This window comes from Microchirus variegatus (assembly GCF_963457635.1).
Source record: "Microchirus variegatus genome assembly, chromosome: 19".
NCBI classification, from domain to species: domain Eukaryota; kingdom Metazoa; phylum Chordata; class Actinopteri; order Pleuronectiformes; family Soleidae; genus Microchirus; species Microchirus variegatus.
Window position 1 is genome coordinate 5,488,112 of NC_139820.1, and position 22,281 is coordinate 5,510,392.

At 42.6% G+C, this 22,281-nt stretch overlaps 1 protein-coding gene across 1 annotated transcript in view; it reads right to left on the reverse strand.

Annotated features, from left to right (window-relative positions):
• The window catches only part of abcc6a (ATP-binding cassette, sub-family C (CFTR/MRP), member 6a), a gene marked incomplete at its 5' end in the record, with an annotated part of 30,345 nt that extends 24,673 nt beyond the window's left edge, over positions 1–5,672 (reverse strand). The window contains 3 exons of the mRNA XM_083906331.1: positions 602–727; positions 829–1,005; positions 5,631–5,672. Of these exons, the coding sequence (XP_083762457.1) occupies positions 602–727; positions 829–1,005; positions 5,631–5,672 (345 nt within the window). The remainder of the gene's footprint in view (positions 1–601; positions 728–828; positions 1,006–5,630) is intronic.
• Between the last annotated feature and the right edge of the window lie 16,609 nt (positions 5,673–22,281).

Below are 22,281 nucleotides of genomic sequence, written 5' to 3' on the forward strand. Positions count from 1 at the left end.
TCACACACAATCTTGAGCAAAGGTCCATATTTGATATTTTGGAGGGTTTATTACCAACATTTGAAGATACCACCCATGAGTTTAAACTTTTAGAAGTGTATAATCGCTTTAAAGTAGTTTTCATAGCCTTAGAATAAGCCTTTTACATCGCTAGCTAACTACCTAGCTTTACACTACGGTCACCTATACAATTTTTGTTGTGTTTTCCATTAAAAGTCACACTTTTATTCATCAAAAGAGTTGCAAAATGAATAGAAAATATAGTCGACACATAGAAATGATGATTTTTAAATCCAAATAATAATTTTTCCCTTTCGTCAAAGAGCTAGCCAAACTGTTTTCAGCTGTGCTAGCATCATTGCGCAAGGGTTTTCTAATCATGCAATAGCCTTTTAACACCATTAGCAAACACAATGTACCATTAGAACACTGGAAATGGGCCTCTATACACCGATGTACATATTCCATTAAAAAACAGACGTTTGCAGCTAGAATCTGTCTGTGTTGTGTTTTTTGAGAGGCTGATGCCCAGCCCTAGATAATAGAACAGTATCTACACAGATATATATGTATGGGTAGCGTAAGGAACCAAGGTATTTACCACAGTCAGAGTGCGCACGATGGGACTGAGCAGGAAGACCATGTGCTGCTCGATCTCCTGCCTCCTCTCCAGCAGGATATAGAAGAACTCCACGAAGCCAAAGGAGGACAACAGGAAACCCAGCATCTGAGCAGGACAGGACATTAACACAAGCTTCATTAGAGACACACGTTCTGCCTCCTTGAGGACCTTAGTTAGTGGAGGTTTTATCTGTTTTTGTGTCTCACCATCTTGATATAGCAAAGGCAGGACATCCGGATTCGACCGCGGTCGTGGCAGTAGAGGTGGAGGCAGTAGAAAGGGGCCAGCAGCCACAGGTAGATGCAGGGTACCCACACCAGCACGGTGTTCTGGAAACACTGGGTCAGGTCTGGGTTGGCCGTGTACCACGTACGGTTCCAGTCCTGCGACAGACGGAAAATAAAAACCCCGAGGAAAGGGAGGTCAAAGTGAGTTTTTGTATCAATCAAGACTTGGTGCACGTCCCATGATTCATCTGTCAAGGCAGTGGCAAGTGAAACCGCAGCAAGTTTATATAAAATGCGTCTGTATCCCAATCCTTGGAAGCTTGATTTTCTCTGACCATGTGTCTGGCTTGTTTCCTAAAAAACCAGTAGGACAATGTAAACTGTTGTCTCATAAAACTCAGAGGTGAAGGATCGCACTAATAATGAAGCCTATAAACAGTGACGGCTAATGAGGTTCGAGGCGCGTCGCTGCCAAAAGTTTGGGATAATGTAACAGCAGCAGCAGGAGGACCAGGAATGGAATGGTTGTCTGTCACTTAAAGCTCACACAGAGTGGTCCTGTGGCACATATATGTTAGTTATTGAGGTCTACTTACATACATTAACTTGTTTTTATGGTCAAAAACCTCCTAGTTGCTGTAAACGAGCCGATAGAAATCTCTCCTTACTGACGCTCTCCTCAGCCGCGGTGTTTCAGACTGAAATCTCACCCCCCAGAAGACAGACTGTGTTGTGATTGGCCAGCCAGCGTAGAGCCTTCTCAACTGTCTTGTGATTGGCCAGGTACCTGGAAGTGACGTAATTAGCACGCCAGCTCTCAGAAGCGCGGCTCCCCCCTCTGGAACGGTGGATGCACTGCTACTCATTATCAAAACATTGTTTTAACAGTGTTTATAGAACATCCCGTCTAGGTCCGCTTTAAAAAAAGAGAAAACTTAAGCGACTTGTTGTTGTCTTGCTTCTCTTGTTTACCACCTCTCGCTGGTCTAATGAGGGCCAGGGTGTCTGGCTGCGCTAACAAGGCTGCCCTGCGGAGTCACCACAGGAAGTGGTTTAAAGCTATAGTCGACCGACGTCTCAGTGACTGATATAGATTCACCGTCGACGACTGCCGCTCTTAGATCCAACAAAACAAGCTATATTGTGTAAATCATTGGTTCTCAAAGTGGGGCCCGGGGGCCAACGGCGGCCCGCAGAAACATTTCTGGCGGCCCGCAGTGAATTACAGTTGATAGTTTTAATCCAGGAGGTACTAAGCTTGTTAAATGTTTATTGGACATTACTGGGTACCGACCAATACGTGTAAACAAAAATACTGGGTATTTACCTGGTTACTATATGGTGAGTTTTAGTGTATTATTGGGTTATAAGCTGGTAATAAGCAGGTAGCTACAGCCCCCAATTACTAGCTATTCACCCAGTAAATATATGGTAACAGAAATGTGTTACTTGGTATTAACCTGTAATTAGAAGGTAAGAACAATGGCCAAAATACTGGGTAATTACCCAGTAAATTATAAAGCGTTATTATATTAAGGCTTATATTACTTAACGCTAAACTGTAGAACTGCAATCTGGTCATTACAATTAGTACAAATGGGATTTCTTCCTGTTTTTTTTCCTTTTTTTTTCCTTTGGCGGCTCCTCAGTCCAATGTTGGGTTCCGAAATTGGCCCTCAGGTATCAAAACTTTGTAAATCTTGCGTCCAAAAAAGCTGGCCATTTTGCACGTGCTTGCGTACGACGCGTGATACATTTCTTGAGAAGCAGTGAGTGGGAGGCCACTTTTCGCGGACCCTTCTGACTCCTGCGGTCGATGGCAGGCAGATGAACGCTTTAAAGTCCAGTTTGTCACACACACACACAGGCCTTTTCTTCCCTTGTAGGTTTTGCTCAGAGCTTATCCTGTTTCTCACCCTCGGCTGACGTGGTTACGGTACGCTCGCGGATGCCAACAGTTGTCTATTTTTACCTGACAAACACAGCGATGTGAAATCGGGAGGAGAGAGTTGCGATATACGGAGTATTGGCTTTTCATCCCGTTGCTAAATATGACTCTTATACATCTGCTCTTTGTTTCTTTCTTATATATATATATATATATATATATTATTTTTTTTAAATTAGCCCCTATAGTATTTTAGATACAGGCCTCTACCAAACGGTTGAGATGTCTGTTCATAATAAACCTGGTTTGCATAATTTATAAAGTACAACATTCAGAACAAGTCACATGAATTGAGTTCAGCTCGATGCATTTTTCGATGAGATATAGTGACTTAAAGTGTGGTTCGACCAAACGGTTGAGTCGTACCTTAAAGGGTTAAAAGTGAGTCGCTCGCTGTGAGAATCACTGGGTTTTTTTCCTCTCCATATAACGCGGTTAAGTTTTGGCCTTAAGTGCCTTGAAATAATGCAGGATGTGAGTCGACACTACACAAATAAAACTGATTCGATTCGATTCGAAGTTTTCCATTAGGCCGTGAGACTTGCACTTGCACTTGTATGTTAGTAAGTGGCGAGACGACACTAAAAGGTAAATGTGTTGTTGTTTACTCCTCGTCGTGTGCGCGCCGCGCTTCCGTACTTCAAACCCCCCCCACTGCTCTGACTAATGAGCGAGTAGTGATGTTTTTGCAAAACTATGCAGCGTTTAATGACTGACAGCTTTGCAGCCAAAGTCATGGATGTTCCATAGCTTTACACGTGCACTTCTTAGAAAACGATCGTCTCCTCCAAGCTTTCTCAACAAAGGCTGGTGGCTGACTGAGTATTTTGCAGGGGCACAAACAGAGAAAGTGCTGTAATGAGAAACAGAGGGAGAGAGGAAAAGGGGGGGTGTTTTGGGGCTGGAAGGCAAGTTTTTAGTGCATCCAATAATTTGGGCTTTCCAGCTGGATCGCAGCCATGTGGAAATTTGCTAATATGCAAGACCGATGTGCAACAACAGCAGCAGCAGCAGCGGCAGCGGCAGCGGCGGCAGCTCAGCGAGGGAGTGTGACGCGGCGTTTCGCAGCGCTGCTGACTCACAAAGCGCGGTGACGGTAAACGCATGCAACTCTGGCCCACAGCGAAGGTACAGAGTCCCATTTAGTGTTCTCTGAACGCGGTGACACACACGAGCCACTGTTTACTACGTGAAATCCTGCAAATGGCTTTTGCAAGATTTCACGGAAAAGCCAAGGATGCTGCTGCTGGTGTGCTGTGGATGTTGGGCGCATTGCTTATTTTTTATTCTAATAATCATAACTACGTTTAAATTGGTGCTGCTGTTATCGTGAACAACATTTTGCAGATTGTGATCACCGTGTTGCTTTTGTTTTTAGCTTAAGACCTTAATCATAAAGGTCGCGAATTGTTTGTTTTTGTGTGGCCTTGCACGCTCAGCCCTTTTTAAGACCCCTCCCCACAGTGCAACTACCTGGTGGGCAGAAAATGTAGGTCATTGGCTGGATTTAAATCATTATGTTTACATTTACGGCGTGTAGTTAATGGTAGCCAACTGGACTTGGACTAACCTCTCGGATGAACTCCAGCCAGTTCATTTGCCCACAGTGAACTCCTGAAAACGACCTATGCCCTGGATGACTGAGAACTGGTTTTCAGTGTATTAATATATTTAAACAATCCAGAGAATAACGGATATTTAAGACAAACAGCAACCTATAAAATATGCATCTGACTTAAAGGTGCCATATGTAAGAATGTGGCCAAAAACGGTTACTACATTCAAATTCAAAATACCGAGGTCTTTTAGGTTTCGTTTTCTGACGTAACTGGCAACCCGTGGTTGCTCTGCAGCTGAGACTCTATTGACTGCAATGATTGGTAGACTGTGCTAGGTGACGCCACATGCCAAAACATGATTTCAAAACATAAACATGATTTGCAGTCTGCAAAATATTTCTTTTCATGCAAATATTTTGTCTGTACTGTTGTTGTTGGTGAGTTCAGTTTGTTATATGAACATTATTCCTGAGTCTCTGTGACATATTAGGAGGATTTTATGGCCAGTTGCTTTAGATTTATTACATAATGCACCTTTAAATGTGCTTCCATATCCAAGCTAACACCTTCCTTCTGCAATGACCCTTCATTGCGGTGCATTTCATTTTCATACAACATGATTTAATATAGTTCAAGTAGCTTTTAAGGGCAACTCTATCACTGCTAAAAACACTACACTTTCATGTTAATGGCACATTTCAGTAGCTGTCACTGTGTTACTTAGGAACTAAAATGCTTTTGGACAGATTTGTGATGTCTTAAGTGTCTAAAGCCAAATAGAGGGACTAAAATTGAACATGAAGAGTTAAGAAACAGGATTGTGGTGCATACAGATATATAGATTTTTAGACAGGCAACACCTCATAAGACACCTAAAAAGACATCAAACATAGAAGGGAATCTGCCTCTAGTTCTTTCAACAGTGCTCCACATATGAATATATTTGTATATTTTACTGACAAAATAAATACTGTTAATTGTCACACCCCTAGCTGGAGCTATTTGGGGAGCCTGGCATAGTTGATGACCGAGGTACCCAGCATGCTAATGTGGCTAATGCTAATACTTTTTCTAACTAAAACGGATAATATCTCCAGTGCACATTTCACTATACAAGAAATGTCAAAAAAGCATGAAATTACATGAAAAATATCACTTCATCCATATACTTAACATCTCATTATAACAGGGTGGGGAACACACACATGCACATGTGCAATATATATACTTAAAAAAAAGTGTTTCCAGGGTCAGTGAACACATCACAAACTCACCCATAGTGGGTCCAGGCCGCTGAGTCTGCAGAAGGCATCCATCCACTCGCTTGCTGCTGCCGCTGCTTCCTCCCAGATGCTCCACTTGTTGGGACTGAACAGCCCTGCGTCTTACGCCGAGTAGCACACACACACTCGGCACCAGCACCAGTGTGTGTGTATGTATATGTATGTGTGTGTGTGTACAGTGTCCCTATTATATCCCTTCTCCTGTCCCGGCTAAAGTTCAGCTGCTCCCTACGTCTCTGTCTCAGTGTTTATTAGCTCGTGTGTGTGTGTGTGACTTATCCTTTCCCTTTAATAAAACATCTTCTCTCAATGAAACTCTCTGTGTGTGTGTGTTTGCCTCTCTCTTGCTTGAACTGCTGCTGCCCTGAGATCCTGTGTCTTTCTGACTCTGTGTCTGCTTGCTGTTTATGAGTGTGTCTCCTTGTTGGGTGGGTGGAAATATTTCTCTCTCTCTCTCCCCTCTCTCTCTCTCTTTCTCCCACATCTACTGGATTTCAATCAAAACACCAGCTACTCCCCTCAATGGGATGACAGTCCCTCACCCCAGACTCACTCCTCCCACTCTCAGTCCCTGCCAGTTACCTCCTATTTTTTGTTTTTTTGCAAATCCCCCCTCTTACCCACACCAGCAGTTGTCCAAGCACACGTTTGTGCACAGAAATACCTTCTATCTAACGACTTCCTTGACTTGTCTTCATGATATTTCCACCTTTCATGCTTCGGGCTTCTTCACTCGCTGAACTGGCTGGCCGAGAAACTCCAGATATTTAGGCTCTGATTGAGTCGTCAGGTCAAACAATGCAGGTTGTTTGGTGCTAACTTCGCTGATCCGATCACGGCCACGTCACGTGCGACTGTTCCGTTCACACCTTGCTGGAAAACGGGTCTGTGATTGGATCTGAGGGCTTCACTTTCATCTAAGTCAAGGTGTGAATCACAGTCGTATGTGTGTGTGTGGGGGGGGGGTCATGTGGTCAGGTTATAAGACCACCAAGTTTCTAACAAGAGGTTTAACAGTTAGAAATAAGGGTTCCAAAAGGGTCCTTCTACAAGGGCTGAGGTTCTACCTGGAACCATTTGCTTCTGAAAAACCCTTCCCAGAAGAAAGGATTTTCCAAGGGTTCTTGGTAACACTAATGGTTCCAGTAAGAACCATTTTGATCCAGAGAACCCTTTAAAACCCCTTAATAAAAAGGTTCTACCTGGAGCCAAAAAGGGTTCTCCTGTGAGGACAAGCCAAAGAACCTTATATGGTTCATACTTAGCACTTTTCATTTTTTAAGAGTGTAATGTATACTTACTGTATACCTCATTATGGATACATGGAAGGTAAATAGAAGCCATGGTTTTATGATAACAAACTCCTTGTCTTATAAAATGTCGTCTTGAAATCTTAAAACTGTAATTCCACAAGTTAATCTTCAAACCCTAACCCTAACCCTGGTGCCATCTGGGGACCCCCTTAACATTGTTGATGACCGAGGAACTCAGCATGCTAATGTAGCTAATGCTAATACTTTTATTCATCGCAGTATACTTACTGTATACGTCATTATGGATAAATGGAAGGTAAATAGAAGATTAATGCCGTGATTTTAACTCAGCATGCTAATGTGGCTAATGCTAATACTTTTATTCATCGCAGTATACTTACTGTCTACGTCATTATGGATAAATGGAAGGTAAATAGAAGATTATTGCCATGGTTTTAACTCAGCACGCTAATGTGGCTAATGCTAATACTTTTATTCATTGCAGCATATTAAGACAAAATATCCAGGCATTATTCAGCCTCAGAAAGACACGTTTTTGTTTCAAGAAACATTCAGTGATTTTTAGTGGAAAAATCACAGTCAAACAGCATGAAATTGCATGGGAAAAAAATCACTTAAATCACTCTTGATATACTTAAAGTCCCATTATAATGTATATATATATACGTGGAGTTTGTCACCAGAGGTTTAACAGTTTCAAGATAACCCAAGTTAGTCTTTAACTGTATGCCTGGGAAAGCATTATGGATAAATGGAAGGTAAATAGAAGATAAATGCCATGGTTTTATCATAATAAACTCAGTATAGAGCCTTAAAAAGTCTTAAAACTGAAATTCCACAAGACAAAAACAGCCTTTCAGGACTGTCTTCACTGTTCTGTGGCATATTTACTGATCGTCTTCACATACCAAACATGCTTTTGCAGCTGGACTATGACACTAACTAACTTTTGGACGAGTAACAAATTCAGTCCGGGGTTATGTTCCACTGATATGGCTGATGGAAAAGGTGCAGTCACGCACAGCATGACACACACACACACAAAATCACATGCATTTCACAAGTATTACATCACCAACTTGCTGATATGGGTAGAAAACTCAACGGATTGGTTAATTAGTCATCGTAGTGAACTGAAACTTGCATTGTAAGTGGAAAATATGAAAACAGCCACTCGACTGTGTCTCCGAGTGACATTTAATCAATTATTAATTGTTAATGGAGTTAATGCCACTGTTAAACAACTATAACAGTGACCTCCAGAACTATTGGAAGGATAAAAAACAAAAAATCTGCTGTTGATGGTCACTCTGGTCAAGAAAGACAGCAGCAGCAGCTGCGCGGGGGGAAAGTATGACACCGTCTTTCTCGACTGACTGGGACTAACACCGTTCGCTGCCATCATCGTCACCACCGCAGAGAAGAAACATGGAAAGTTCCGCAGACCACCACCAGTGTCGCGCCATGTGCAAATATGAGGATTATTATTCTTTATAAAAAAAAAAGTGAGTCATCGTTTGATGTCTCTCTTCCAGGCTCTCGAGTGTTTTTATTCAGGCACTTTAGACCTTTTGGTGCAAAAAGTTGAGGATTATGTGACTAAAACAAGTTGATTTAAAGGGGACATATTATACCCTATTTCTCCAAGTTACACTAGTTCCCTGGTGTCTGTGATTTGGTCAAAATACCATAAGAATGAAGCACCACAGCAGTTCAATCACCCTGCCAAAACAGCTCTGTTCACAACGCTCGCTTTAGTAGTATCTCTTTAGGTCCACCTTAAAAAAAAAAGTAAAACAAAACTTAAGGAACAGGAAATGACATCAGCCACACAGGCTACTGGGAGCTAACAGTAGTTAGCATTTGGAAAAGTGATCATTTGCAGGCTCTAGCAGGCACATTCCCGTCATATAAAACATGTATTCACTGGACAGATAAATCCTCTGAGGCTGGAAGTTTGTGTAGCACTCTGTGCTGCACTGTGGAGCCAAGAATAGAACTTTTCGCGGACTTCCTGTTTTCGGATACCGTTCCCCCTCGCCAGCTCTCTCGCGTGTTTTACGGACAAAGCGGAGCTCCGCGAGACAAACAATTCCAGAAAGTTAGCCCATTGTGACGTCAACATCGCGTGTTTTATCACCTGTACTTAGACCGAGGAGGACCACAAAAACATGAGTGAGTCATCTTTTTTCACACTTTGGCGACTGACAGGGCCTCCAGAGTCCCAAATATAAGGATTTAAATGATGAAAAAGTTGATATTGCATAATATGTCCCGTGCTGGGCACGTTAACGGCATCAACGTTAGCGCATGACGCGTTTCCATGACGACTGACCGGAAAAATACGCGTCCGACACAGGTACGCTGGTTATTTGTAGCGCTGCTCTTTTCGTTGAATAAACAGACCACTCCAGTTGGTAGGCACGCTAACGGCGCTAAAAGGAGCTAACTGGTAAACGGTGCCTGGACTCCGGTGCCGCGGCACGTAAACATGACGTCACGCACGTCTTTTTTCCGGTCAGTCGTCGCGGAAACGCGCCGTGCGTCAGCGTTGACGCCGTTAATGTACCCAGCACTATTTAAAAGTGAAAAAAAGGCCATTGTTTTCAGGTGTAATTGGAGGTGACACAAAAAGCAGGGCACTGAAACTATAATTGTGGTCAGAATGACTGGTTAGAGGTAAATATTTTGATGTGAGGCCTTTTTTTCTTCCAGGTCAGAAAGTTCAAAATGGGCTGTTTTCTGTCCCCACAAGTTTATTCTGCTGGCCTCAGCCTTATTCGCGAGAAAAACAAATGAGCGAAAAACAAAAGTCTAATGTAGCAGTCAGACAGATCTTAACAAAGCAAACAAAGCACGGTCTGAACGCTGACCGACTCTGTTGAGTTATGTCTCAGAGAGTTCCACAGCCCGAGAAATGGTCCGGAACACCACAGGTGATATAACGCGAGCGGTCGAGTGCATCGTTGGAGTGTGAAGCTCATGCATTTAAATATTATCCACAGCGTCCATGCTTGAATCTCTGTGTTTGTGTGTTTTCTAATCAACATCTGGTGCTTGCCTGGAAGAGGACATTTTAATGGGTTTTAAAGAGGGGGGGCCCTGTGAACTGTGCCCCCCCCCCCTCCCCATACCACCTTGGGTTAAGTGCTGTGTTGGATGCTTTGCAAATGTTGTCCAGAAAGTCTGTATGCGCTCATACATTCTGTGGCTTTTTTTTTTTTTTTTTTTTAGAGATTATTTAAAATCTCCCCTGTTGCGTCCAGAATAAACCTTCGTCGCGGCGTTCGTGCCAAGACTCCTCAGCTGATCTGAACCAGAGGAGGGAGCTTGAGGTTGGAGGTGTTGCAATGCACGGAGAGGGGGAGGAAGTAGCACAACAAAACAACACATTTTGCAGACTTTGCGCGCATGCAGCGAAGAGCAGGAACTGTGCAAATCGCTGGCCCAGACCCAAGATGGGTCAACAAACAAACAAATCAACGTCTGGCCTGTAAATACGACCAAATCCAGCCCCGTGCCAGCCGATGGCCGGACTGCAGACTGTTTATATCAATGGGGAGAGAGAGAGAGACGGCGTACCCAGCATGGACCCTGGCACTGGAATGGGGCCACTTTCGCGGTCATGGCGTGTAGTTGTAGTAGTAATGTGGACCGGGCGGGCGGTGGATGCAGAGGGTGGCTGCGGGGGTGGCAGTGTCCCAGCCTATCCGTGGTCGCGCGGTGGTTAACCAGTCTAGGTCACCTACACTTCCTCTGACTCCTCTCCCTGGGAGGAAAAACAGTCTAGTCAAAATAATGGTGTCATTTTGGCTCCTTTACGTTTGAGCGAGGGGGGAGACAAATTTAGCAACAGGAAAAAAAAAAAAAAAAAAAAAAAAGCAAAGGGAGGGGCCTGAACGCAGATTAAGAAACAAGTGAAGAAAAAAGGTCAGTTCTGTGTGTTTTCTCTCTCTCTCTCTCTCTCTCTCTCTCGGCTCTTAAATAAGCAGTCTTAAATGAATAGCACAGCCCCGGAGCAGCCTGTAAATTCATGTGTCAGCCTACGCAAGCAATTATAAACTGGGCTCCGGCTTCCGCTTTTCTCCGCAGTGCCATCTTAATCTGTTCTCTGGTTAAGACTGAGCTCTGACTCTGACCTGCTTCCTGTGGGCACTGTGTGTGCACGCTGATATGACGAGAGTGAAACAGCATGTGTGTGTGTGTGTGTGTGTGTGTGTGTGTGTGTGTGTGTGTGTGTCTAGACTTGTCTCACAAGGCTCTGTGAGTGATAGGGGCCTAAAACTATTTATCACCCAAGCTGCCTTGGCACCTGCTGAGGAGCTACTCATTCATAAGTCTTCCAGATATAGTGTACTTAATGTGACATAAATCACACACACACACACACAAAGATTTGTTTTTATATCTTAGTGAGGACCCTTACCCTAACATAAACTTAATGCTAACCCTAACCCTAAAACCAGGTCCCTAAAACCCCTTTCCCCTCTCATTTCCTGGAGTCTTACTCTAAACTTAAAGGGTGGTTTCACCCATTTTTTTCCCACTCTGAAATACTGTGTTTGTTTAATTCACATTCTAAAAAACGGTTACTACATTCAAATTCAAAATACCGAGGTCTTTTAGGTTTCGTTTTTTGACGTAACTGGCAACCCGTGGTTGCTCGGCAGCTGAGACTCTACTGTCTGCAATGACTGGTAGACGGCGGTAGGTGGCGCCACATGCCAAAACATCATTTCAAAACATAAACATGATTTGCAGTCTGCAAAAGATTTTTTTTAATGCAAATATTTTGGCTGTACTGTTGTACGTCATTCCTGAGTCTCTGTGACATATTAGGAGGATTTTATGGCCAGTTGATTTAGATTTATTACATAATGCACCTTTAACATAACCTTAACCGTCACAAAAATAAGTGCCTAATCTGAACTCTTACCCTAACATAAACCAAATTCTAACCCTAACCCAAAAACCAGGTCTTATTTCCTGGAGACTTCTCCCATTTTTCCTCCCCACTTGGTCAAATGAAGAATAAACTTGAAATCATAGTCATAGTCATATTAAATTTGAGCATTTTTATATATTATATATTTGTTTATTTTGATTTCTTTTCAGATCTTTTACTCATTAAACTTCAATTTTATTGATTCTTTTTCAATCCCAACGTCCTCTGTCGTGTGTCAGATCCACTGTCTGATGATCGAATAACACATTTATCTGTCGAAATTACTAAAAACACACCTCTAGCCTGTATCCTCTATCCTTTACTCACTAATCTCTGCTAGTCAGCAATCATTTTGTGCACATAATAATTCTGTTTCTGTTTTAAATAAATGAAGCTAAATGTCGCAGACAGGAATGTGTAACTGTGCAAGAAAACAATTAAGTTAATTTCCCCCAAAAAGCTCCAAACTTGACCTCAACCAACGTCTTGCAAACATGATGACAAAGTGATTGTGATGTGGACTCATTTTAGAATTAGGAAGGTAATTGTGATGAGGGCCAAAGCTTCTTCTCCCCCCTCCCCCCAGCCTTTTCTTTTCTTTTTTAATCTAAACCAGACATCTGCAAACCTCAGACAGAGTAAAGATGTTCTTTTTCTCCTCAGACACTAAATGGCTTGCCATCTCTTTCCCAGCAGGCCTGGAACGGGAAGGTGTCTGAATGAGACTGTGCTGTGATTACACTTCAGAGGAAAACCGCACACACGATCACGGCCAAAACTCTAAAACAGTGTAAATTCCATCGCCTTTCCAAAATTTGTTGCACTTGGTTGTGTGATTATGAAAAAAATGGCCGATCATTTACAAATACCTTTTCATTTTAATAATAAAAGTTAAATATGTTGAGTAAATGTGCCACTGCTGCGGTCACTGAAACAGAATTTAAAAGGTACATGTATTATAACATGTTTAGCAGGTGCATAACCATTAATGAATCCAAATATTCTGTTTACAAAAGAAATGCAGCACATAAAACGCTATTATTACACGTCGGAAAGTCGCCATTTCACTGAATCTGCAAATGCGATCACAATAGATTATAAGCACCCACACATTCGCACTCTTTTAGAATAATCTGGCATATTTTTAGTGACTGAAATTCAAGCCACAGGCACAACACTGGGTAGCTGTACTTTATGTGTCAGCCAGTGGTGAGTTCTTGGTTGGATCTGACATAACTGTGCCTCACAGCTAAACCAGCCACAGTCCAAATAGAGCTCTAAACAAAGTGGAGACGCAAAGCAGTGAGCCAGGAGGTTCCAGCATTGTTAACCCTCCATCTACTGCTGTAATATCTATCGATGCATCGATCTGTCTGTCTGTCTGTCTGTCTGTCTGTCTGTCTGTCTGTCTCTCTCTCTATCTATCTATCTATCTATCTATCTATGTGTCTTGATGAGTATTGTTCGAACATGCAAAATACCTATGACCGACCGACCTACAAACCTATCTACAAACCTATCTACCTACCTACCTACGTACCGACCGACCGACCTATCTACCTAGCTACCTACATACCTATCTATCTATCTATCTATCTATCTATCTATCTATCTATCTATCTATCTATCTATCTATCTATCTATCTATCTATCTATCTATCTATCTATCCATCCATCCATCCATCCATCCATCCATCCATCCATCCATCCATCCATCCATCCATCCATCCATCCATCCATCTATCTATCTATCTATCTATCTATCTATCTACATACTGACCAACCTACCTACCTTTCTACATACCGACCTATCTACTTACCTACCTACATATCTACATACCGACCAACCTACCTACCTACCGACCAACCGACCGACCGACCGACCTACCTACCTACCTACCTACCTACCTACCTACCTACCTACCTACCTACCTACCTACCTACCTACCTACCTACCTACCTACCTACCTACCTACCAACCTACCGACCTACCTACATACCGACCGACCTATCTATCTACCTACCTATCTACCTACCTACATACCGACCGACCTATCTATCTACCTACCTATCTACCTACCTACATACCGACCGACCTATCTATCTACCTACCTATCTAACTACCTATCTACCTACCTACATACCGACCAACCAACCATGCTACCTACCTACCTACCTACCTACCTACCTACCTACCTACCTACCTACCTACCTACCTACCTACCTACCTACCTACCTACCTACCTACCTACCTACCTACCCTTACCGCAAGATTCGAGGCCTTGGCCTACCTTGAATCCACCTGCTAGAGTTTAGCACCCAACAGGGTTCATCATTCTGCATCCGTCAACAGTTCCATCTGATCACCATCCACCATCACCACCAGTGTCTGGAATTTGAACGGGTTTTCCTTGTTGCTGCAGAAGCAGAAGCCCTCTGCTTTGATATTACCTCCCCTCCATTGTGTCCGAGACTCTACAAAGTCTATCAACAAATGACTCGATTCAATTCAACTGGACACTCACAGTTCAATAAACTGCTTGTTTAACGCAAATATCTAGACATATAATCGCATGACAGCGACTCATTGCTTTCAGGGAGTGTAGACAAATGTCATGAAAAGACAAGACAAGATGAATGTTGAAGTTCAAACCGAGCATCAGAACTTTGAAGAAAAGTGATTAAAGTGACTTTGAGTGTTGGTGTCAGATGTGCCGTTCTGGGGATTTCAAAAAACTGTTGATCTACTGGGATTTTCTACACAAAATCATCTCTAGCTTTTGAAAATAATAGGGATAAGTCGAAGGGGTAAGTCCAACCTTAGATCAGTGGGCCAGTGGGTAGCCATCCATCCATCCAACTATCTGTAGAGCCTTAGGATCTTAAGTGTAACCAGGAGGACTCTCTTAGTCAACACTGCCCAATTACTTTTAACAATTCTTAATAGGATATTGTGGCTTCTCTCTAAACTGAAAACAGACCTGCTGCAGCCCTGAAATAGCCGGCGAGAGGAAATCCATGGGACACTTCCTCGTCACCAGTTGCCCCATAACCTGGATGAGTGGCACCCTCCCTTAATGGAGCCTGGAGCCTGACGCCCACTCAGCCCGGTCTCTCGTGACGTATGGAGGCCCAACAGCTCATCGCGAGTCACCACACTGAAGTGGGAAGACAAAGCATCAACAAAAAACAATTCCACTTGCCTTTCACTTGAGGACTGTGGGCCCGAGTCTCTCGCTCTAAAAATAGAGAAAACAAAAACTGAGGGGGTGGCTGCAGCTGCGGCTGTGACATTTATTGGGAATCATCCACTCCCTTTTGTGCTGTAAAAACATTGTCTTTTTCCGGCTGGAAAACAAATGAGATGAGTACAATGTGGTGAAATAATGAAGAGATGACCAGTAGAATTTTTTCGACCGCTGGCTGCTGTCGTCATATCATATTTTTATGTTCTTGATTACCGCAGAATGCAGCCACAGCCACAGCCTCGGTCCTGGTTTTCTTTATATTTTGGGTCTGCTTGACTGCAACCAGCTGTATTTGAGTCAAGGGTGTTTTACAATGACGGAAACAAAGACAGTTAATGGCTATCATCCCGGCAAACAGCAACAAAAAAACGACATAACAAACTCAAACGATATTACATACTTCATCTTTATGCTTTTAATTATGCGCAGAGAAAAAAAGAATCAGTTGAGAAAATGTATGTATGCAAAGCTCAAAAGTGGCACTCACCTTTAGACATCTCATTGCAGGGCCATTTGTCTGTAACCAACAGTTTGCGCTCTGTAAATCAGAGAGCACAGACATGACTTCCGGAAACAACCATACAGGAAAAAGCAAAGCTCGGGAGCAAAGTGAGCCGTATCCTGTGGCTGACAGGAGATGATGGTTAAATGACAGCATTCACAAATAAAGGCCTGCTGGTTTGAACTCCACACAGTCCATCCATTCCCTCCAGGTATCTGCCTCTGTCTAAATGAGAAAGCTGTGATACTTCATTCTCAAACCTTCATCACAGGGGTCCCCAAAAGGCAGGTCATGGACCAGCACCAGCCCACTGTGGCCAAATGTGTGGTCCATGCTGACCCATTGGCCCTCCAGATCTGTCTTCTGGAGGGTCCTTCTACAAGGGCTGAGGTTCTACCTGGAACCATTTGCTTCTGAAAAACCCTTTCCAGAAGAAAGGGTTTTTCAAGGGTTCTTGGTAACACTAATGGTTCCAGTAAGAACCATTTTGATCCAGAGAACCCTTTAAAACCCCTTTCCTGAATAAAGGGTTTTAAAAAGGGTTCTTGGTGGAACCCTCGGAAAGGGTTCCAGGTAGAACCTGTATACAAAGGTTCTACCTGGAGCCAAAAAGGGTTCTCCTACGAGAGACAAGCCGAAGAACCTTATATGGTTCTACTTAGCACTTTTATTTCTAAGAGTGTATGTTCTCCAGATGTTTGCAACTGCAGTTGAAGCTTTACAACACCGATGTAGCATAATATGCCGTGATCTAGTCATTGGGCGCCACTGGCTACCCTTAGCCGCCCGCGTCAAATTGAATTCACCGATGCTAGCCTAAAGTGATTTAAAGTATATAACTTGCTTTGCCCCACAGATATACAATCTGTTTTGTGAACATGACCAAATGATTAGGTTTTATAATATTATAATAACGGAGTAGATGGAATTTGGTCATGGTTTGCCACATTTACTTGCCTGGTTAGTCACCTCCGGGATGTTTCTTTGTGTAACTGATTGACGTTTTGGGTATTTTGCATCCTTTACTGGTCAGACTTACTGGTTTTCCCAGGAGCTGAGAGCCTAAGGTGGTTGAGGCTCCTTTTGGGTGGTGGTGGTGGTGGTGGTGTTCTCCGTCTTGTGCAAAGTGGTATAAAGATTATTGTTGAATGGAACCACGCCTCTTGCTCCTTGGTATAATGAACCCTTGTGCCCTTATTTGGGTAATTTTGACGTGTGGGTGCATCTCCAGGGGTGGCGAAATTTGCAGATTATCCTTTAATGACCCATAGACCCTCCATCCATCATATCCTTTTTGGCTAATTCAAACTAAAGACAGGTCTGTCTTGTATTGAGGGGAATAGTAGGTATATTGAGCTTGAAATATGACTTGCAAATGCATGTAAATCAATATATATATATATATATATATATACTGCATATGCCCTCAACATCATCAACACAGTGATAACACTGTTGTAACGCAACCTTGCTAAAAACAAGAATCTATTTGCAGATGTACAGTATATAAGCAGCGTGGGGTTTAACACACTTTTTGCAGTCTGGTGTTGGTTTGCCATGCATATGTTTTAGCTTCCCATCATAATTAGTAGTTTTTAAATCTGACAGGTTTATTTAAAAAAAAGATTACGAGTATTGTCTGAACACGCAGACTTTTTAGCTCCCCCACAGCGGGTACAGATATAAACATTATCTTCTTTCCGTTTGGTGTAAAAAAAAAAAAAATATATATCACTGAGGGGGAAAAGTGCCAGACAAACAAGGGCCATTTAACTTGTACCAGACGCGGCTAAATACACTCTCCAACGTCCATGAAAACAGGCGGTTTTTAGAGTGTGATTTAACTAGGTCTGCACCACGCACAGGATAGATTTTTTTTTCCGAGTGTAAACAATTCAATAACGGAAGAGGGATCGCTTTGCTCTGGTTTTTTCGTCTTCGTGTACAGCCGTCTATAAAAGTGGCGACTTTTAGGAGACTTAAATCAGCAAAATGAACCTTTTGTTTTGTCCTATTTTACGAGTCATCGCGCCTGTTCCAGAGGGATACCACCAAACCATAAAAACGGTTGGCTTTTTTAAACAATGTTGCATAACTTTAATTTCGCTCTCTCTCGGCCTACGTTTTTTTTTTTTTTTTTGCCAAAAAGTGGGATGAATAAGTGTTGTTTTTAAGGGGAATGCAATACAGTTAAAGAATTTATATTGTCAAGTGCGGCCCCACCAATTTTTTTGTGAATATCAGCCAAGGTCATAAAAAATAAAACCAAAGTGACATGCAACTCGACAGGCTGTTAATGTCATTTTCCTGTAGCTGATCATAGATGCTGACACGGAGAGAGTCAGAATTTTACAGGGTAACATTTGGATGGTTATGGAGGGTTTTTTTTTTGTTGTTGTCGCTCAAGGCTTGGTTAAGTGAAATAGCAGGAGTATGAGACTTAAAACATACATGTCAGCACAAACAGTACAGTACATAAGGGAATCTTAATGTATGACCACCGCTACTTAAACCGCCATATGAACTGGGGGCCCACTGTTCTGTCCCGTGTCCTTGCGCATTTCCTTCCCTTTACGGCCCAAAAACACATGGATGTGGTGGAGTGCGTGGAGCCTATTTTTTTTTTTTCGTTTACATGCGAGGAGAATTTGCCCCCGCGGATACGCGCCCAACTCCCAGCTGTGACTGTGAATGGTTTAAATGGGGAGGCTATATAATATTTATAAATGGAGCATTGAACGGCACAGTGAACGGAAACCATTATAGTGCCGTCGGAGTGCTGCTCAACATAATTTTAATAACACAGTTGTCAAACGTAGCTATTTACACAAACACACCCATATATATATATATATATATATATATATGTAGTGCCCCTCCAACAATTTTTGTTTTTTTGGGTATAGCTTCCAAAAATGCACACAAAAGTGGCTGTAAAAACAATGGCAGTGCAAAATTGTGACCCTTGCTTAGATTCTAGATTGTAGACTGATGCAAACATACTGTATATATGGGTAGTATATTCATTTTCTGCCAATCAAACCTCCTTAATGGTGCATATTTGACATTTGATTGAGTTTACTGGTGTATTAATTGAGTGGGTATTGGTTACAGTTGTTGTCCTACCCCTTTAAATGTCACTTAACATGATTTTTCACCAAACTTTATTTATTTAATAAATACATAAATAAAAAAGAGCTGCTGGGTGTCCTCCTTTGTTGTCTGTTGTGTTGTATTAAATGACGTCGTTCGTTGTCATCACACCCCGCATACCAAGTAGAGGTATTGCTCTCAGTCGAGATAAACCCAGGGCTTTACCATACCAAACCGTACCATACCATGATAGAAATACAGCTCTTATTGAGTAGTTGTAGTAGTAGTTGAGTATAAAATACATGCACCTGCATAAATTCTAAACCTAACAATAAAACCAAGTCTTAACCCTGAAAAAGGTGATGACAGAACGCAAGGAACGAGCCAAAAATGTCCTTACTTTCCCAAAATGTCCTCACGCCCTATGGCTTATAAGTAGTATGGTCCTCGCAATGATAGACATACAAGAAAATAGGACATTTAAAGGTTACAGTTTGAGATGATGCAGACGTTGACCCCTGAGCAAAATATCATGTAAAACCTCCAAATACCAAATGACCAAATTTACTGCTTTGTGTGTGTACTTTTGCGTAAAGGATGTGTCTAAGTGCAGACACTGACACATGTCTGTGGGTAAATGGTGTACATATACCAACACACGCACACCTTACCCTAACTTTAACATCACAATTAAACACCGAACCCAAACCCTGAACATAAACATAATAAAACCATGGTCTCAACCCTAAAAAATGTCCTTGCTTCCTGTTTATATGTCATTGGTCCTCACACACACACACACACTGAGTCCCACCATGCCAGTCAGAACCAAACGAGACGGGACTCATCACGTCTTTCCCCCGGTCGGAGCAGACACTGTTGACTCACTCGCTGTCGTCTCGAGGTGCTCGGGCCGAGTCCCACCACAGCTATGCACCGCCTGACCAGCGCCTCTGAGCGAGGCTGTGCAGACTCGCTCTCACGTCTACGGACGTCTGCACAAACACAGTCAGACACATGTGCAGGTACACCGACACACACGTACAAGCCGTTCTCCAGCACTTTCTCCAGCTCTGTGGTTTGCTCTTCAATCCGCTCGTGAGTCACAGTAACACTGAAGAGCAAGAAAACACATACTTTCTCTTGTTCTTTGCTGTTGGAATGGTGCACCTGTCAGACGGCTCCATAAAAAGCGCCCTTTGAAAAGCATTTGTGTGAAAAGGATCGTGTTTTCTTCCCCACAAAATCCTCCAGCCATGTGGCTCAAGTGTGTCAGACACACTCCAGTCTGTGGACAAACATCAGAAACAGGCTCGAGGAAACATAGAGGACCTGGCATCACAATGAAACAAGTCTGGATTAGAACTTTCTGGCAGAAACCCATTGACCCCCTCACTTCTGCAGGGGTAACAGCCACTGCCCCCAGATGCTGAATAATGCGTCAAGTTAGGTTCTATGAGGAGTTCTATCAGCTAGAACTGTAACTCTATCCGCTTTGTGGAAGTATATAAGGCAAGACAAGGTGCATTTAAAGGTGCCATATGTAAGAATGTGGCCAAAAACGGTTACTACATTCAAATTCAAAATACCGAGGTTTCGTTTTCTGACATAACTGGCAACCCGTGATTGCTCGGCAGCTGAGACTCTACTGACTGCAATGATTGGTAGACGGCGGTAGGTGGCGCCACATGCCAAAACATGATTTCAAAACGTAAACATGATTTGCAGTCTGCAAAATATATTTTTTAATGCAAATATTTTGTCTGTACTGTTGTTGTTGGTGAGTTCAGTTTGTTATATGAACATTATTCCTGAGTCTCTGTGGCATATTAGGAGGATTTTAAGGCCAGTTGCTTTAGATTTATTACATAATGCACCTTACACCTACAATAATAAAATGATAACAAATGGTGAAAACGCTGCAGTAAATATCATCTTTAAAGGTCCACTGTGTAAGAATTAAATTGAATCTAACGGCGAGACAAACAAAACAGAGGACTCTCTGCAGAGGAACTGTGGTGGCCTTCACACACCGCAAAGGATGTCAAAAACAATCTTCCACAACTCTGTCCACTCTCCTTATCATCTCCTCTTTCTTCTTTGTGCTTCGGGTTGTTTGTGTAGTAAGACACAAGTCTGTTTGGAGCAAGTAAAGCAGTCCCCTCATATCAGTTGCATCTATAAGGCTAATGCTTGTGGGATAGATTATTCAAAATCGCTCAATAGATGTATAGATAGAATAGAATGTTACATACTGGAGCTTTAAAATGTCCCTATGTGACATTGTGTCAGTTTATTACATGCACATTTCTGCATGTTAGATGCAAATGTACACTACCGTTCAAAAGTTTGGGGTCACTAAGAAATGTCCTTGTTTTTGAAGGAAAAGCACTTTCAATAAATATAACATTAAATGAATCAGAAATACACTTTTTAATGGAATATGTACATAGGTGTATAGATGCCCATTCCCAGTGTCCTAATGGTACATTGTGTTTGCTAATTTGGGGGGGGGGGGGGTGCTTGATACGCTGCTGTTAATCTGACCTCTAGAGGCCAAAGCACCACAACCCTTATTTCCCCATGTGCAGCCGCACGTGCCTAGCCACCCGCAGTCAGACGGACAGATAAGGAAACACAAAAACCGGTGTCTCACCGCAAACACACACACAGACACGACCGACACACCCCGCCATTCACCGTTCCCCGGCCTTGTTTACTCGTGACCGTCGGTGCAGCGCAGCAGTCAACCCCATCATTCCGCGCATTCCTGCGTCCCTGCACCGTTTTTATGTGCTTTGCAGAAAGACTTGTTAGTTTTCTTCCAAAGACTGTCATTATATAGGTATTACTGAAAATGCTGTAAGGAGAAAACAAACAAAGGGTGAATACAAATATAAACATAAGCTGTGGAATCCAGTTGTTGTTTGGAGCATCACTGTGCCTCAACACTCACAACAGAGTGAATAAAAACTGGGACCTGCTGGTGTTTACGAGATATATTTAATCTGTGCAACTCTGCCATCTGTTGACCATCAGGAGCAAACCTCCTCGATTGCTTCATTTCCTTATTGTGGAGCTCGAGCTCTTACATAACAACAAGCACAAACAAAAGGACGCACTCGTGATTCGCCTCGACACAGAAACGCAGCAAGTGTCTGGCCACAGGATGATTGTCTGTATTTACTTTAATTCTTTAAATGCTTTGTTTCCTCCCGCAGACCAGAGATGTGTAGGCCAGGTGACCTGCGTGGCCTCCAAACTGCCAGTTAAGTGTGGGCTTGTTTGTGCTCTCGTGTTTGCCCAGTGAAAGGATGCTGTGACATTGACCCACTCATTTTTAAGATGCAAAACAGCTCCAATCCATTCTTCACCCAGTGTTTGTACAACACACGTGAAAGGCTACATCATTTTGACTCCACTGACTTATTGACCTTGTAAAGGCTGATGAATTTGAAAGGCTCTGTCTTACATTAATATATGTATCTGTGCTGCCATCTAGGGACAATCTATGGATCTACAGACTGACAACTATGTTTGCCGTTCACAGATTGTTTCTATAATCAATCATTTTCTCGAT